This window comes from Plecotus auritus (assembly GCF_963455305.1).
Source record: "Plecotus auritus genome assembly, chromosome: 1".
Lineage (NCBI taxonomy): Eukaryota > Metazoa > Chordata > Mammalia > Chiroptera > Vespertilionidae > Plecotus > Plecotus auritus.
The window spans coordinates 100959418-100979018 of record NC_137770.1 but is presented as its reverse complement, the minus strand read 5'-3'; the positions used below and the strand labels follow the sequence as shown (position 1 = coordinate 100979018).

General features: G+C 45.0%; 1 protein-coding gene across 2 annotated transcripts in view; it reads left to right on the top strand.

The window, feature by feature from the left end:
- Positions 1–19601, top strand: part of CAMK1D (calcium/calmodulin dependent protein kinase ID) — a 395298-nt gene that overhangs the window by 144400 nt on the left and 231297 nt on the right. For both annotated transcript variants that reach the window (XM_080644055.1, XM_080644056.1), the window contains exon 2: positions 13403–13534. In XM_080644055.1, coding sequence (XP_080500181.1) covers positions 13403–13534 — 132 coding nt within the window. The remainder of the gene's footprint in view (positions 1–13402; positions 13535–19601) is intronic.

The following is a 19601-nucleotide window of genomic DNA, read 5'->3' as shown; positions in this document are numbered from 1 at the left end:
TGTTTTTTGATGAGGGAACTTGAAAGACTAATTAGAGTACATTGATGTTGGTATGGAGCTCAAAAGCATTTTCTTTCAAGATACCTGTTCATATATCTGCCCTGAACAAGTGTCAGAATAAGCTTAAAAGATGCTTAAAATAGCGCTCCAGAGCTCCTGGTGAGTGGGCATGGCCATGCGAGGGATGGCCAGCTGGGATTAATCAGACATACTTACCCCGCTTCAGGATTGTGGATTTATTCACCATGTGGCCATGGTGTACATTAGCCCCTCCAAAGACTGTGTGCGCGGCCTTAGGAGGACGTTGGATCTTCGTAGCAGTCGTAGGAGAAAGGGACATGAGGGTCTTCGGTCTGGTCCCTGCCACGAGGCATGGGAGTGAAAAAGGGGAGGGTCATTCTGAAGAGACACCCATGTAGGGAGAACCTTTGTCAAACAGGAGATCTGTGAAGGCCACAATGAGAAGTACCACTGAGGAGTGGTACTTCTTTGCACAACTGACAAAGAAAGCTGGAGCTCCAGTTTCATTCAGGTCACTATCCCTGTCATCCAGGTCAACTGTACTTGGCACAAATGCATTTACAACCCACACAGACCCTTTACGTTCCGTTAGTGTTACTAGTCTTTTAGTTGCAGCTACAAGGAGACTTTGTAATCCCAAGAGAACTGAATCTTTTATTCTGTCATCACCTCCCCAAACCAGGCTTTTATCAATGCTCCCTACTGGTGTGCTAAGAAAAAAATGACTGGCCTGGCTGGTGTGGCTCAGTGGTTGAGCATCGATCGATCAACCAGGAGGTCACAGTTTGATTCCTAGTCAAGGCACACATCCAGGTTTCGGGCTCGATCTCCAGTGTGGGGCATGCAGGAAGCAGCCGATCAGTGATTCTCTCTCATCATTGATCTTTCTGTTTTTCTCTCCTATTCCCTTCCTCTCTGAAGTCAGTAAAAATATATTTAAAAAAAATTACTGACTCAGGTTCCATATCAACCTTTCACAAGTGACTGGTGGAGAGCAGAAATAAAATCTAGGACTCTGTCAGAGAAGTGAAGGTGGGAAGTTGTGCTATTAAATGAAGAATGTTCTTTAAAAGGTAGCAGTATGCATTCATTTGGAATTTGTCTTCTGTGTTAGGATCAGTGAAGCAATTAATAATAACAATTCAGAACCACAAAAAATTTTTAAGAGACTACAGATGTCACACGCAGTGACAATGCTGGTGTTTTGAAGCCTTCCCCTGTGACAAGCATTGTCATACCCAAATTCCCGGTGGCTTCAGACACAGGGATGTATGCAGAATGAGAACTGATCTGGGCAGAACTCAGGCTAGTGGTGTAAATATTTAAGAACATCTCATCATGGTTCTTGAAGCTTGCTGGTAATTATCAAAGGTTGCTGATAATTGTGGAATTTACCAGTTGAAGAGGAAGATGCGATTTTTTTTTTGAGTGAAAAAGAATAGCTATTTTTAGTAGGACTCTCCCTATTCTAAGGTGTAACTTATTGAAGTTAAGGATATGTCTCTAATTTGAACTGGTTGGTGAGGCATGGGCCCAAATTAATGAGAGCCTGAGTTACAGGTTATTTTTAAGAAATGAAATTTTAATATTTTTAGTGAACATATGGCTTACTATATAATTGCCAAGTAGAGGGTTTTAGAAGACACACTCTAATGAATAGATGTTATATTTAAATAGGACACCAATTTTCATGCACACATATTTGTTTTTGAAGCACCTGAAAGCAAGACTTGGCTCTGTTTGCTCGGCAGAACATTATTTTTCAGATTGGGTGTGGCTTTTTTTAGGTCAGTAGGCTGAATTAGCCTACAAGATGCATTAGTGAAAACTTTAAACTTAAGATTCCACCAGAAAGAGTTTGATGTCACTTCTAAAATTGCCTAATTTCTTCATGGTGAGTTGCTTAGACACTAAGACAGCCGTGGGCAAACTATGGCCCGCGGGCCGGATCCGACCCGTTCGGCTGTTCTATCTGGCCCGCGGAGCCGAAAGAGCTGAGGGTTCTCTTGCTCTCCCCGCCGTTCCTTTACTTTGAATTTATATTAGTTCACACAAACACACCATCCATGCTTTTGTTCCGGCCCTCCGGTCCAGTTTAAGAACCCATTGTGGCCCTCGAGTCAAAAAGTTTGCCCACCCCTGCACTAAGACCACCTGACTTCACACCTGTTACCTGTTTGGATTTTCTTGGGTCAGTAAGACTATTGCTTAGGTTAGCAGACAGGCTCTCCTATTTAAGAATTGATTCTGCTCTGGAACAATAGATCTAAAAGGCACCCACTTGTTCATTTTTTATTGTCTAAAGACAAATGTCACCAGCTTTATTTTTTAAATATATTTTTATTGATTTCAGAGAGGAAGAGAGAGGGAGTGAGAGATAGAAACATTAATGATGAGAGAGAATCATTGATTGGCTGCCTCCTGCATGCCCCACACTGGGGATGGTGTCCGTAACCCGGGCATGTGCCCTGACCAGGAATTGAACTGTGACCTCCTGGTTGATAGGTCAGCACTCAACAACTGAGCCACACCGGCTGAGCCCAACTTCATTTTTTATTCTTTTGTGTGTGTTTTTCCCCCTACTAGCACTTAATATTGTCCTGGCATGCCACTGGGGAAAATAGTATGCTTAGTGGAAAAGAACATTTTAATTTACGGTCCAAGAACTGGGGGTAACGTCTGTCAGCCCAGTAATGGTAATAGGCTAGAGGCAATGTCATTAATAAAGTTAATAACACAATCAATCTGATTTGTATGTAGAATGACTAAAAAGCTCAAAAAGGCAATGATTCAATAATAGCTTACTCTAAGCTAATAGGGCAGATCATATCAACACCATCTGATAATTTCTTGGTCTAATTTGGGATGGATATAATTTTACTGAACTATCAGTTTAGTGCACTGTAGTGAATCAGAAAGCTCTGGAATTCCTGGTTCTTGTTGAAAATCAGAGGCATCTTTTTAAGGATTTACCAGTGCAATTGGATGGACATTTGTACATATCACAGTAGGTTGTCAGAGGCTAAATGTTTGTCCATTTTGTGATTTAATTGCTCTTGTATGAGAAAATACTTTATTTTTGAATTATGTGCACATAGAGGTGGCTGCCCATGTACTCATTTTAGATGCTATCTGATATTTTTCTTAACTTCAGGTTAAAGATCATTAGAAATCAAGAAAACTGGATCCATAGATTCTTGTTTTTTCATTTTATGATAATAATGGGTCGTGAGTAGGTGGTTAGCCCGCATACCTCTGGCTCGGCTTAGCTCTGAGGTTTTTTTTTATTATTAATTTTTTTCTTTATTGATTAAGGTATTACATATATGTCTTTATTCCCCCAACCCCCACTCATGCCCTCACCCCCCTGGTGTCTATGTCCATTGATTAGGCTTATATGCATGCATACAAGTCTTTTGGTTGATCTCTCCCTCTTACCCTCACCCTCCCCTACCTTTTCTCTGAGGTTTGAGCATCTGATCGACGCTTCTCTGTCTCTGGATCTGTTTTTGTTCATCAGTTTATGTTGTTCATTATATTCCACAAATGAGTGAGATCATGTGATATTTATCTTTCTCTGACTGGCTTATTTCACTTAGCATAATGCTCTCCAGTTCCATCCATGCTGTTGAAAATGGCAAGAATTCCTTCTTTTAACTACAGCTTAGTATTCCATTGTGTAGATGTACCACAGTTTTTTAATCCACTCATCTGCTGATGGGCACTTAGGCTGTTTCCAAATCTTAGCTATGGTATAGTGTGCTGCTCTGAACATAGGGTGCATATCTCCTTTCTGATTGGTGTTTCTAGTTTCTTGGGATATAGTCCTAGAAGTGGGATCACTGGGTCAAATGGGAGTTCCATTTTTAGTTTTTTTGGGAAACTCCATACTGATCTCTACAGTGGCTGCACCAGTCTGCATCCCCAGCAGCAGTGCACAAAGGCTCCTTTTTCTCTGCATCCTCGCCAGCGCTTGTCGTTTGTTGATTTGTTGATGATAGCCATTCTGACAGGTGTGAGATGGTACCGCATTTTCATTTTGATTTACATCTCTTGGATGATTAGTGACTTTGAGCATGTTTTCATGTCTCTTGGCCTTCCTTATGTCCTCTTTTGAAAAGTATCTATAATTCAGCAATGTAGCAGGACACAAAATTAACGCCAAAAAAAATCTATGGCATTTCTATACACCAATGGTGAACTTACAGAAAGAGAGACTAAAAAAACAATCCCATTTAACATCGCACCAAAAAAAATTAAGATACTTAGGAATAAACTTAACTAAGGAGGTAAAAGACCTGTACTTGGAAAACTATAGGACACTGAAAAAAGAGATAGAGGAAGACATAAACAGATGGAAAAACATACCGTGTTCATGGATTGGTAGAATCAACATCATTAAAATGTCCATACTACCCAAAGCAATCTATAGATTCAGTGCTCTCCCCATTAAAATACCAATGGCATATTTCACAGACCTACAACGAACTCTCCAAAAATTCATCTGGAATAAAAAAGACCCCGAGTAGCTGCAGCAATCCTGAGAAAGAAGAACAAAGTAGGTGGGATCTCAGTACCAGATATCAAGCTGTATTACAAAGCCACTGTTCTCAAATCTGCCTGGTACTGGCTTTGAGTTTTGATCTCAATATATAGCAGCATATCTGGAGGCAAGGTACTCAGAATTGCTCTAGGACAGTGGTTGGCAAACTGCGGCTCATGAGCCACATGCGGCTCTTGAGCCGCGGTTTGCTGCTCTGTTGACTAATGAGTTTGCCGACCACTGCTCTAGGATTTTTTAACAACTAGAAAGCAAATGCCTATCTTTAGTTCCAAAACCCTTAAATGTCTCTTTTCAGGCAAGGCATCCTCAGGGCACCTGGGTTTTGTGCTGCTTGCTCAAGGAACTTGGGAATATAAGCAATTCCCAGAACTTAGCCCCACTTCTCTTCTTTGTCTCCCACTGGTCAGTTGGAGCTGGGTTATGTCACCCAGAGCACTGGGTGCATACCCTCAGGTGGGCTTTATGGCATGGTCGGCCTACCATTGCATCCTAAGGATTCCATTCTTAAAACCAATTAGATAAAAACACAATAAAATAAAACAGCTTTTTAAAAGAGCCATAATTTGTGAAGTTAAGATACAAAGTAGCTGTCTAGAATTCTTTTGTCAATATAGCAAATGTGACTGTTTTCCTTGAGTCTTGAAAATTCAGGTCTCAAAAGTGTGTTTATTTCCCTGGGTACCTGGAGGAAGCAGCCTCAGACTGAGCTGCCTCCAGGTACTGATCTGATTTTCTTTGAAATGTGGAAGAAAAAGGGGAAGGATTCAACTTTTGTAATTTGTGCTGCTTATTTTCAGGAGCTAAAAATACATATTTAGCATTTCAAGAATAACTTTTTGTTTGACCTTTTCAGTAATTTGTCATAGAGATTTAATTTAGATGGAAATGGTGTGTTTTTAAAAATAGAATAATATATTTTTTAAATTAAGTATCATGTCACAACTTGAAAGAAATGCAATTTTCAAAACACTGGCATTTTATTTCTCTCACTAGAGACCCAGTGCACGAATTCGTGCATGGGTGGGGTCCCTCGGCCTGGCCAGTGATTGGGGCCTATTGGGGGGCTGGCCGGCCAGGGAGAGGGACCCCGGGAGGTTGGCCGGCTGGCCCCCTGATTGGGGCCTATCTGGGAGGGGTTGGCTGGCCAGGAGGAGGGGCTGCGGGAGGTTGGCCAGCTGGGGGGAGGGTTCACGGGGGGGGAGGGTCTGGCTGGGTGGCAGGGGGAGGGGCCACAGGAAGTTGGTCAGCCCTGGGAGGCTGGCTATGGGAGTGCACTGACCACTGGGGGCAGCTTCTGTGTTGAGCGTCTGCCCCCTGGTGGTCAATGTGCATCATAGCGACTGGTCGTTTCGGTCGTTCGGTCGTAATGGTTGCTTAGGCTTTTATATATATAGGTGATTACATATTTTCTAAAGTCTCTATCAAAATCTGACCTCTCTTCTTTCCCAGTGAATTTTACTTATTTAACAAGGGTGAAGATTTATGAGAATAAATGTCATATCATAAATTAATAAATTTAATATTTTTACCATCAAGACCAGTTGTCAGTGGGTAACTGAAACTGTGGAAAGCAAAACCATGGGTAAGGGATACCACCATATATCACTTTTTGTACGGATCTGCAGCACAGGGGAAATGTGGAAGGCTGGATGGAGAATCAGAGGAGAGCCCTAAATAATGGTGATCATCAAAACTGCCTTGGGCACCAGGTGGTACAAGTATTGTTAGGTATGGAAATACAGAAAAAAAGATTTAGGACTCCCACTCTCACACAGACAAGCACATAAAGGACCACAATGGAACATGTAAGTGGGTTCTGGTAGGTGTAAGCCAAGTGTGTGAGCCTCAGAACCAGGGTCTCATTCTGTCGGGTTGGGAGGCAGTTGAGGAAGAACTATACTAATTAGTCCCTTTAAAATATGAATGGAATTTTGCCAAAGAGAAAGAATTGAGAATAGTGTTCCAGGAAGGGGGAGGCAGGCAGGCAGGACTTGAACCAAGGCCCATAGTGTGAAAGGGCATCGGAGTGTTTAGGAAACTGCCAGCTGACTAATGTGGTTGGGTGAGGGAGATGTCTATATGGTGGGGTGTGTTTGTGTTGGGAAGATGGGTCCCGTGGTAGAGGAGCTTTCAAAGTTGGAGTCAGGTTGGGAAGAACTTTGAATGCCCTGGGTAACTTGCAAAGAAGTTAAAACTTTATTCTGTGTAGGTGTGAAACCAAAAAATTGTAAGTAGGGTAGTAACATAATCAGATCTTTGCAGTAGCAGGTAGGAGACAGCAGGTGGGAGGTGGGCTTGCTGGGTCAGAGGAGCCAGGAGAGAGTCCTGGAAGGAGTCCACAGTGAAATAACTGGAACTTAAACCAGAACAGTGGTGTAGGGATGGAACAGACAGGCATTTGAGAGTCTTTTTATCAGAAAACCTGAATGTACTTGGTGATGGAAATGAGAGAGAGGAGTGAAATAGGGTGTGTTTCTGGATCAGTAGAAATGAGAGAGAATAGAGGAGAGAGAAGCTTTGAGATGAAGATGCTGTGTTTTACTTTGGTGATGGTGCTCTTGAGAGGCTGGTCAGGAGATTTACCTAGAAAGACCCAGTAGGCAGCTGGAAAGAGGAGATTTGCACATGAGAGAGTTTAAACTTTGATAAAGGTTAGGGGGCCATGATGAGGTAGGCGGAAACTGGAAACAACTGATTTTCCAGGGGGAGGGTGTGGAATAGGATGAATGGAGGGCTGAGGGTGCAACCTTGGGGATCATTGACGTTTGAAGGAAGAGGAGCGGGTGGAGATGGAGAGAAAATGGTGGAAGGAGAGAACTATGTCATAGAACCAAGAAGAAGAGTTTTAGGAAGGAGATCAAGACTTTGAGATACCACACAAAAGACCAATAGGATGAGCACAAGAAAAAGCCATTGGAATGAGCAGCTGGGAAATCCTACCCCACAGGGCCCCAGATTTCCTGATTCCAGTCAAATGGTGGTGGGGAGAAGTCAGACTGCAGAGAGCAGGGGGCCTGGGCCAGTGGAGCCAGCCACCCACAGGCTGCCATTTCCATTTACAAATGCAATTCAGTCTGGCCGGAGGCTCTAAGTATTGAGTTTTAGATGCACAGTGCTTGTATTTCAGATGATAGAGTGCAACTTGCTTTGACCTCTTTGTATTTTAAAACTTTGTAATTCTCTGTCCCAGTTTATGTACCCAGGGAATTTATTTCTTTGGGTTGTCTGAAGGTTTTATGGGCTCTCAAATCATTTTTCTTGCTGTCTTCCTTCCTGCCACCAGTCCCCTCTCAGCCTGCCTCCAGCTCCCTATCTCTTCCCACCTCCCACAGAAACACGCTGACATCATTTTATCATGTAATAACATTGAAAGTGCCCAAATTCTTCATTCATGAGTTTGTTTCTGATATTTTTAATTAGCTTTCCTGGAACAGGGAAGTATCTTCTTAGTGGTTTCTATTTATTGAGAGAACAATAAGAATTTATGCTAATCTATATCCCTAGGCAGACCAGAGAGCGCTTTGTCTTTGGAAAGCCTGAGGAAGGTAAATGAACATTGGATTTGGCTAAAGGAGAAGCAGGTGGATTTGCACACTCAGGGAGGATGGCAGCTCCCCTAAACGCAGGGTCCCCCGAATGTTGTTACCTTATAAGCATGTGAGCCAGGCTCCCAGCCAGCAGTGTGCATCAGTCCAGCTCAGTGTATTGAAAAGGACCTCAGGGTTTATGAAACCTCAGTATGCTTTTCTGTCCATTACTACCTGTGCTACTGAGCCTCAGCGTCTGCATCTGTGTAATGGAGGTGATGGTAACTTCTGTGCACTTCTTGAGGTTGTTGAATTGAATTAGTTGATATATGCCAAGGCTCTTTGTAAATATCTAGTGGTACACAACATCTGGTGCCCTACAATTATTCATAAATTTTCTTTCTTCTGTAGGGAGGTAATGAGTAAAAGGTTTTATCAGATTTTTTCAATGTGTCTATCTCAGGTAATGCCATTTAGTAGAACCAGGCAGACTTTTTATTTAGTTTTATTTTTTACTAAAGGCCCAGTGTATTCATGCACAGGTGGGGTCCTTCGGCCTGGCCTGTGGGGATCAGTGGACCTCTGCACCGCAGCCCAGCCTTACCCGCCAGCTCATCGGGCTCCAGCCCACTGTTTGCATTGATCCTGCACAGCATAAAATAGTGCGCGAAGCAGCAGGCGGCCTGGAAGAAGCCAGAGCCTGGGCTGGGCCCCACTGCACCTGCCGCCACTGCAGCTTGGGCACGCAGGGGGAGTGTTCGCAGGAGAGGCTGGCACAGCTGTGCTCGCCAGGCGCCAGCCATGAGCCTGGTGTCTGGTGCCCATCTGTCAGCTGAGTGGCACTCCCGCTGTGGGAGTGCACTGACCACCAGGGAGCAGCTCCTGCGTTGAGTGTCTGTCCCCTGGTGGTCAGTGCGTGTCATAGCTACTGGTTGGTTGTCCAGTCGCTTAGGCTTTTATATATATAGATTGTGTTAAAATATGTATAAATAACATAAAATGTACCATTTTAGCCATTTTTGAGTGTGCAGTTTAGTGACATTGAGTACATTCACATTGTCATGTAACCATCACCACCATCTACCTCTAAAACTTTTTTATCTTCTCAAACAGAGACTCTGTACCCATTAAACAATAACCCCCCTTTCCCCTTCTCCAGCCCCTGGCCACCACCATTCTACTTTCTGTCTATGACTTTGAGTACTCTAGGTACCTCATATATGTGGGATTATACACTATTTGTCCTTTCAATTCTGGCCTTATATTTAATTTAGTATAAGGCCTTCAAGATTCATTCATGTTGTAACCTGTGTCAGAATTTCATTCCTTTTTATGGCTGAGTATTACATGGCATGTCTATACCACATACATTTGAGCCCCAGCTTTCAATTTTGTTGGGTTATACCCAAAAGTGGAATTGCAAGCTGACTTTCAGTCTGAGATGAAGGGACTGTATAATCTTGGCTTTCTGACCCTACTCAGTACCTGTTGATAGAGACTACCAGAGTCACGAGGGGCACCCTGGCCTTCTGGGGCATGTCCTGTGCCCTTTCACAGGTGCCTCATTGTCAAACCCCCAGATGCTTAGCTCATGAAGCCTTTTATGGGTCTATGCCCATTATCCAACCCTCACCACGGGATCGCAGATGGTCCATCTCTCCTGAAGTGAGGGACAAAGGTAGAGAAACTTGTGATCCAGGAGCTGCCTTACCTTGACCTCAGCTTCCTGCAGCAGCCACCAGCAGTGGAGCTGTTGGCGATCTCTAGTTCCCTCCCATAATGTCATGGTCTAGGAGTAGATTCACACAGAAACCTCACCTCCCACTCAGGGAAAGAATGATCCACAGAACAAGGAAGCACTTTCCCCTATGTGCTCCTGATAGCTACAGCTAAGCACAGGACTCCTCTGTTGGCCGTAGTCTGCTACTGCTGCTGGTGGAAATCGTGTTCTTTCACGGGATCATGAGGAAAGCATTCCACGGACCCACATATGGGAGATTGTGACATGATAAGGTTTATTTAGGTGGAAATAGAAGGCTGGCTGTCCCTAGGTTTCCAATGTCCCATCTCCATCCATCCTGCCATAGAAAAAATTCCAATCTTGTCTTCATCAAGGCCCAAAGGCCAGTGTCCACAGTTTATGCATCATGTGAAAGTTTAGTCCTTTGGAGCCTGTGTAGTCAGCCATGGGCCCCAGGTGGCTGCTAAAACTGCATGGCTGCTACAGAGAGAACTCGGAAAGGAACAGGGCAAGCAAGTGTTATTGGGAGGGAGAGGGAGAGGGAGAAGGAGAGAGGGAGAGAGGGAGAGAGAGGGCTTTGTTAGCTGGGATTATATTATTTTGGGCTTGGGAAGGACAAGGCTCTCTTCAAACTAACCAGTCAACTCCCAAGCGTTTGTGGGCTTCTGATGGATCTGCCTCCTAACCAACCTATTCTTTCCCAGGCTGGGCTGACAGCCTCTATGGTCACTATCTTGGCTCCTGTTGCTCATCGCTCATAAGAGGCCTCCCCCTCCCGCACCATCTTGACTTGTACTGCACATGTGCTTACCCCTCCCCCCGCTCCCCTGACATTTGTACTGGAGGGTGGGCTTCTCCCTGCATGGGGAAAGGCAGGGATATTAATCCCCTTGGCAGGGCAATGCTGCTATCCCCTGGAGTGTGTCAAGCTATAGCTCCCTGATTAAACAGGCTTATTCTTCCTAGTTTATTATGCTTAATAATGTCTAATTCCCTTTGCTACCTTTCTTTATTAATATTTCACCACCTAGCTAACATTACTGTTCACACAGATCTTGAAGAGGCAGAGCGTGGGCGGATGCAGAGTGGGGTCTACCAGCAGTGGTCCATCAGAGCTCTGGCAGCTTGGTTGCCACTACTAAAGGGCTTCTCCACATTTTGGAAAATGGACGTAGTAAGTCCAGTAGACTCAGGAGAGAAACCATTATGGTATCAGCAGCATCAGGGACCCAAGTAGCCAATAGGGAAACTGAGAATGAATGCATGGATTCCTCGCCCATGATTTTTAGGATCCTCACATGGTTTTAGGTCTGTCATCACTAATCTTTCTTTTCTCCAGCATAGTTCTTGTCTTGCCTCCTGGAGGATAGCAAGAGGGAGCATGTATGCAGTTGTCTACAGTTTCTTCCAGCTTAGAAACCACACTCACTTTGAGATGAATCCATCTGGGTCTGTGCCTGAGACAGAAGCCAGGAGAGGGACAACCCCTGGGTTGCAGAGGAGGATGGGGAGGTCCCTGAAATTGTATGAATTGGTCTTTCTGGGCAAAAGTTGTTGGCAGTGACTAAATGTTACTGGGAATGTCCTATTCCATATACCACTCTGTGATAAGTCTGTTGTGGGTTTTCATGTATTTATATTTCATAATTGCTCTTCTGGCTGGTTACATATGAGGCATACGGTACTGTGAGGGGAGAATCCTATTTTGCCGATTATTTGTGGATTTGGGTGGAATGCCTCAGTTCTGACATTTTCCACTTGGTTCTGTTGTGGAATGCCTATCCTCTGCCCCTCAGGTTTATGAAATTAGATACAGACCTTGAAGATGGACGGACTTCTCTCGTGGGAGTTAATGTTCCAGTAGGAACGCTGTTCCAAACAGTTAATTGTACTAAGTGGAGTGAAAGGGTTTTAAAAATATTTGCTTATCTTCCTTTGACAGATGCATATCCTTTCAGATGGGGAAGGAGAGGGAGAAAAAAGTACGTTCTCCTTGCTTAGGCATCTCTTTGATGTTGACTGAAGAACAAAGGCCCCCTAGGCATGGGTGTTGGGATGACATTGGTCCTTCCAGTGGTTTCTTTTGATGTAGGAGGGGTTGTCCCTCATCATAACTGTGTAGAAGCCGCGTTTGTTGTCTCTCTGAGGATATAAAAGAAAGGCTAGGCATACAGAATGACTCAGAGGCTTGTGGTTTTCCTTGACCCATGAGCACAGGTCCACATTACTGAGAGCTGGAGTGAACACTGGAGGACTCATTGGGATGTTCTGCCCCCCAGCCTACGTGCAACATCCAGGCACTGCCTGCTGGCAAATACAGGGGTGGCGGTGGGGGACAAGGCAGTCAGGGAGGTACTGGCTCTGGGATTCACTGACCAGAGGGGACCTCTCCGGAGAAATGGGCTGTCTGGCCTCAAGTCTTGGTCATGTTTTCAACTTGTTGCTCTGCCCTTGCAGAGTTAAATTTATATTTTCAGGCAGGCAAGTCTATCTTGTGGAGAGCGGCTACAGTGTTTGGACAGGTTCAAGCCTTGGACAAATGAGAGGGCACAGTCCTCTCATGGCCACAAGCAAATCCCAGCTTGGAGGGCAGAGCCCCCCCAGCACAATTATAGCTAACAGCTGTAGTTGTAAGCTTGAATCTATGGTTTGAACACGTGAGTGATGTGGGCTTGATAGAGCTCAGGTGCTTGTAATTGAGTAGGATCAAAACCCACGAGAATGTTGTAAACATCTTGACCACGCCCTTATTTTGCCTCGTGCTATAAAATAAAGACACGGCTTGTAGTCCATGGCGCTGTCGCTAGCTCTCCATCAGAGAGGACAGCGTTCTACCGAGACCCAGCTTTCATTCTCTTGTCTGTCTTTTCTCAATCCTTCACCGCTCCCACTCAAGTTCACCCTTGGCTGTGCTGGTGTGGCACACTATCTCACTCAGGGCATCATTTGTGTCTTTGGTTGGTTGATTTAATAAAGAAACAAGATGCTTATTGAAGACTTGCATGGCACTCCCTACCAATTAATTAACCCCGAGGCGATAACACATGTGGCACTAACTCACACTTTAATCACATCCTTACCTGTCTGCAAGAATTTGTTAAATGTTTGTGAAGTGCTCTGAAATTTTCTTGGGATGGAAGGGCCTGAGAGGAATCTAGAAATTTTGGTATGACTTCTGGTCTACTTGGTTGTGGGGGTGCCGACAGCTTCAGATGGACACCATCTTTCTTTGTAGGATTCTTGCTGGAAGCTTCTCTGTTTGCTCCCAAGTCACTGCTACTTGACGTTCTGCAGGGTAGCAGGGGGAACCGGGAGGCAGCCAAACCCATGTGGATATCCACATGTCCCTTTGCATGAGGGCACATTTGTGTGTGTACTTCTTTGCATAAGAAGTTTGGTCGGGAGTGATGCTGGGTAATAAAGTATGGCAATGCTGGTGGTCATTTGCGTCGATGTTATTGCTCAAACTTTGACAGTGGGATTAGAGGAGCCTTTGGAACTCCTAAGTCCTGAATCTAAACCACTCTTTTTCTCCCTCTTTCTTCACAGCGGGGCATTTTCTGAAGTGGTTTTAGCCGAAGAGAAAGCAACTGGAAAGCTCTTTGCGGTGAAGTGCATTCCTAAGAAGGCGCTGAAGGGCAAAGAAAGCAGCATAGAGAATGAGATAGCCGTTCTCAGAAAGTAAGTCCAGGAGGCATGCCTTCTTCTCCGGCTGCCTTGGGATTATCTATCCCTAATTCAAGAAGGGAGGAGGCTGTGGGTGCTGGCCTCCCAGAGTTCAAAGAGGGCGACAGACCTGGCTGCAGGGAGAGGTGGGCTCTGTCAGTGACAACTGAGGCTGACGTAGTGCTTTCTTTCAGGGACATTTTCAACTATACATTCTATGTCTTATATCATTTGCAGCAGTCATTTGCGGTGGCTGTTTTTTCCTAAGATCACAGCAGTCAAATAGACTTGGTTTTGAGCTGAGACCCTGACACTCACTCTAGCAGGTGACCTTGGGCCAGTTACTGAGCTCTGAGCCTCCTCTGTGAAAGGAAGTTGATAACATCTCCCTACATGTGGTTCAGGATGAAGTGAGATGGTGCTTCACAAGTGTTTGTAAAGTGCTTCCAATAGCACCTGCTACATAGTAAGGGCTCAGTCAAGGGTAGCTGCCACCACCACTGCTGCCAGTGTTACCATTGTTATTGTTGTCGCTTCATTTTATAATAAGGAGACGAAGCTCAGAGATTAATTTGTTCAGTGCCTTGAAGAGCCTGGAATGCCAACCCCACCAGTGTTATTTCCACACTCTTTCATGGGTCTTCCACTTTCCGCCACACACATGGTACCAGAAAGTTCCATACAGTTTACTGTTGAAGTGCTTCACCTCTTCATTGAGTTCCACTTTTGCTCCCCGTGTGGAATAGAACCAAATCAAGATCTCACCTTTAGTATAATGGCACACACAGAACCATCCCAAAGCGAATGGACCCGCCCAAAAGGTGACCTTTCACTAATGTGGTCTCTATCCATCACAATCAAGCCGTTCTGTGTCTCACAAAGGTTGAGGGAACAAACCCTTATTTGCTTTTGCCTGTTTGGAGTGTATCTGAGCACTGTGCTATGCAATTTTAAATAACTTCTATTAATAAAAGATGTTAGAAATATCCTTGAAATTTTTGGGGTTTGGAACCAGCATCAAGCAAGAATCCTGTCCAGATAGGCAAAACAGAACGGGAACAAGCCTTGTAGGGCCTTAACACAACATGTCACACCCACACATTCTTCCAGAATAAGCCACCCTCCACCTCTGTCTCAGGGAGCAGCAGTGCCCTTTGAAGGGTCCTTTGCTGCCACCGAGGTGGTTAGGAGAGTTCGTTCTGTTCTGTATCATGTGTGATGTGTGTTCTGGAACAGATGGGTCTGAATAGCTCTTTAGTTAAGGGTTTTCACTTGTTTCTTTGGTTGTTTGGATGGTTTCTAGGTTTCCTGGATTGTCTATTAGGGACCGGAAGAGTTTCATATTGTCCTGTGGAGGATTGCATGAAATGACTCCATGGAATAGAATTGGGGAAAACAAATAACATTAGCATCAAGCAGAACACTCTGTTAATGAAACATTTATTTAAATTGCTCATTTTCCAATATGAAAGCAGCACTTGGAGAAGAGGGTATTTTCTAGGTATTAAGTTGCTGCCATGTTGCAGATATTGGACATTTTAATTGAAATTCTAGGTAAGCCCAGAGCCTTCTAGAGGCTCTGTTTTGGGTACCTGGGCTGCCTGCTGTGGAATCAAGGATGCTGCTTTATTTTTATGTGTCTCCTTCATTGGTGTAGAAGCCACACATCCAGGGAAGTCAGTATTCATTCCCAGGGTTATTTTTCATCTACATGGGCAGGGGATGTGGAGGTAGACTTCAGACGTTATGTTGGTTTATGCCACTGTCATTCTGCTTTAATCAGTGTCTCCACCCTGTACCTCACTCAGATAATCACCACTGCCAGGGAGACGGCGCTTGAAGCAGCGAGGGCCCGGGACTGGCAGTAACTTACTTGGATAGTTTCACACTATCAGCTTTTGGAATATCTTGAAACATGAACCTTCTTTCAGGAATACAGAACAAATACATTGTTTCTGAAGGGATAAGAAGGTGATACCTCACCTGGACTGATTTATTTATTTAATTTTTTGGCCTCTACAAATGACTCACACATGGAATAAGAGGCAGTTCCATATTGTAAGCAGCCAAAAGCAAAGAATCTGAGCTGTAAAGAATCTGAGTTGTTAGAATGCCGGCATTCAAACATTCATTCTAACCAATACTTATTACATTCCTGTGCATCAGCAGCCGTGCTAGGCACTGAGGTTTAAGAGATAAGATTCAATTCTTGCTCTCCAGGGACTCACAGTTGCTACTAAGTAAGTGTGATAGGTAGATGCTATGAGAGATGTTTGATCAGGGGCTCAAGGGCAGGGCTGCTCAGTTTTTAATTTGGGGTATGAAAATACTTTGCTGAGAGCAGAAAGGCAGAGGGACATTACATCAGAGGGAACGGCCCAAACAGAGGTAAGGAGATGAGAGGCAGACTGGTGTCCTGGGAACTCCAAGTAGCTAGCTCATCAGACTGGAGCAGAGGGCTCAGGGTGAGGCACAGGAGACCTGAGGTTGGAGAGATGAGACTGTGGGGTTTGTATACCCCACTTGGACCTTGAATGTCATTCTGTAGACAGTAGGGAGCCAGTGAAAGGTTTTAATGAGAGGGCAATGTGATCAGGATTGTTTCATAAAGATTGCTGTGGCAGAACATAAAAGGAGGGGGCAAGACTCAATACAGAGGGGGAAATTAGGAGGTCACTGGAGGAGTCTGGGAAGCAGCCATTTAAATAGGAGCTATGAGTTGGGATAGAAGAGACAAATATGAATGTGTGCACAAAATTGAATCTGTAGGACTTAGGGATTTGGAAGGAGTGGGGAGGCAGTTGATGGGAGGTAGGCTTCTAGAATAACTACTAGGTTTCTGATTGGATAAATAGGGTTCCAGAGACCTGCTTTGTTGCACATTCTGCCATATGCCCTGGTCATTTGCATATTTCCATGCTATTTTTCATCCAAGTAGGCCCATCTGAGAGACTGCTTGCCCTCCTATGTGCTGCATTTATTGCAGGATGAGAGATTTATGTATTTCACTGGGTTAAAGTAATGTAGCTAATATCTCCCTTAAGGAGGTCTTTATACTTTTTCTTAAAATAGTTCTAAAATGAATCTTCTTGATAAGCAGGTACTAAACCCAGCTCAGAGGGAATCAAGAGTGGCAGCATCTGGCGAGCAGGTGCCGTGTGCACAGAGCTGCTGCCTGGCTGGCACTCAAGGGCAAGAGCTGTGCATTTTCACACAAGCATTCCCCAGTGGGATGGTGAGCTCTGGTCCCAGGAATGGAGTACGGTATGCGTTAGGGACTGTCACATTATCGGTGTCATATTCCCTAGTTAAGTTACAGAGCTTATCGTTTCTGTGCTATTATTTACTTAGAGGGAAGACACTATCCAAATCAAGTTTCAAGGCAACATATATAGCTTTTTTGTGTGTGCATTAAGTGAGAGGTGGAGAGAGAAGGCAATGTGTAAAGCTGGAGAATGGGAGATGAGAGAAGTAACACGAATGAATCTAGAATAGCTGTTTTCCCAATAGTTGGGGTAACTGAGGCTCAGACTAGTTAAAGAGGCACTGTCTGCATGAAGCATAGCACCCGAATTCAACACACTGTTCTTATGGTCACCTGGTAGGCTGCAGAGATAATCTTACTCAGGAAAGGGGCCTGCTTTTCAATTGTGTGCTCTCCATCTGGGCACACGGGAGCCTCAGCTGATGGTCACTGCCTCTTTCTCTCTACATCAGCCCTAATTGCATATTAAAACCACCAGAGATGCTTTTTGGAACATTCTGATGCCCAGGCCCCATCCTAGACCGATAGGAAATTTTGCAAAGCAAACCTCCCACCCACTGATTCTAACACGTGGCCACATCAGTGCTGGATAGCTCTGTACAACCCTGGTCTCACCTCCCAGGGCTGAAGCTGCTCTTCAGTGTCCAGGAGTGTGGGAAGACATGGACACACAAACACACCACACATGTTTCCTTTAGATGGGAACTTCCCGTCATAGAGGGGGTTGGTTGGACCCCACCATCCCATCAGAGGGAGCAGCACCAGCCACTGGCTGGGTCAAGGCTCTCAGAGGCTGTTCTGGGGTTGATCTAGTGAGCGTGACTAAGTGCTGAGCCCACTGTCAGAAGGGGGTCAGAGCTGCCAAAGGTGACTGAATCCAAAGCCCAGGGTTGCGTGTGGCCAGAGTCAGCATGGATGGCAGGAGGTGTGGTGGGGCTGGGCCTTCTGGAGGGAGAATGAATCGAGCACCTCACCCAGGAGAGAGCAGGACTCCGGAGGCCTAGCATTTCTTGCTGTAGTAACTTGGTTCTCTGGTTCTTAGACCAGACGTGCTTCTCTCAGTGCAGACCAGCTGGAGGGAAGGCAGCTTTCGCACCCAAACGAGAGGACAGCCGTTTTGTATTAACAGCCTTCAGAGAAAGACTTCTCTGTAGATGAACTCATTTAAATCTGGCTTGCTTCAGCTCTCTCAGCTTTATTCTGATGGCAGCCTGGCCCCATTCACTTGTTGAAATCACTGCCAAGTGCCAGTTTATTGTGTGTGTTAGAGAAACATACGTTTCAATAGAAATTTATCAGTTCAGGGTGAACAAAACCACTTTTCAATGACTGAAAAGGGCTGAGCTGGTAAAGCGGATACTTGAGTTTCTCAGGCACCAATACAGCTTTTGAAGGAGCTATCTGCCCTGCTTAGGAGATGGCGCTCTAACACAGAGACCTTTTGTCTTGAAAGCTAGTTTTGGAATTAAGGACACAGGCAGGAAATGTGAAGAGTAATGATCAAAGGCCATAAATAACAAATAGGGAGGCATATTTTATGGTCCTAGAACCCTTGCTACAAGTTTCCTTCCTTTTGAGAAAAAACCCATGCAATTCAAGTAAGACAGGGTTGAGAGATGCAGTAAGTTATCTGATCGGTTACTGTTGTCATTGTGTGTGTGATCAAAGTCATAATCTTGCCACACGTGGAGCATGTAAGCGAACCTGTTCAAACCAGGCTCTACTGTGAAAGCCTTAAATCACAGAGAAGGGCCAACACGCCCTCCGGGAGACCTGGCCTCAGAGTCTTCCTTATTTGGTGTGCTTCCTCCTCATTAGCCCCCTACCTCTAATTTTGGGGGCCCTATGGATGTGACTCCCAAGTAAGGAGCCTTTCCCTTCCAGGCAGACAGTAAACTCAACTTTGTTCAGCTCACCGTTCGGTGGTACTGTTTATTTCATCCTAACAGTGTGCAGGATGTAAGGAAGTTGGTCTGATGCCAGCCCAGCTTTACAGCCAGAGAGGCTACCCTGGGGGCTTCCAGGAGACTCCATGTGGTGCTTTGTTCTCAGCCGATAATCCAGGAATATTTTTTATTTGATTTGAGACTCAGAATCAGTGCATTTTTATTCGTTTAATCAATTGCTTGGGCATTGCTTACAGAACTCCCGGAATGGGAGGAAAATAGACTTGGTGGCATCCCTTCCTACCAAATGGGGATGTTCAAATTATCCTGAGTAGGCATGTGGGTTTATCTGTCTGGTGACCATGAACCTCTGGAGCATCTGTGGTAAGTCTCCCTGTGTCAGTCCTGCCTCCCACAACATGATAGAAATGAGAATGTAAATGCATGTCTGATGTTGACCCTCTTGACCTTCATTGCAAAAAGTCACCTTCTTGATAGAATGCAAACTCCTTTCTAATAAGCCCCTGCCTTGTGGTTTTGCTGTCTCATGTTCCCTTCCCTGCCCCCACACCCCATGTTTCAGTTTCGTTCCCCCCAAAAGAACAATTGATTCCTGAGCAGATGACTCAGGCCTGCTTCAACAGGCTCGGCCTCAGTTTGAGATGCCCCCTCTGTCAGGATTCCCCTCTCGATTGTCCCTGCCTGGGTGAGACCCCATAGCAGCAAGTTTCCCTCTGTCCCTCCTGACTCTGTGCGAGGTCTACTTCCTGAGACTGTGGATTTCCTGAATCCAGTCCTGACTGCACTGAAGGCATGATGGTGAGGATGGGTGCCAGGGGTGGGCGAGGGGATCAAGCGGTCCTAAGGTGGTGAGAAGCACTGTGCTTGGGCACTCTTTTGACTAAGCAAAGAGGTGTTAGCGTAAAGAAGA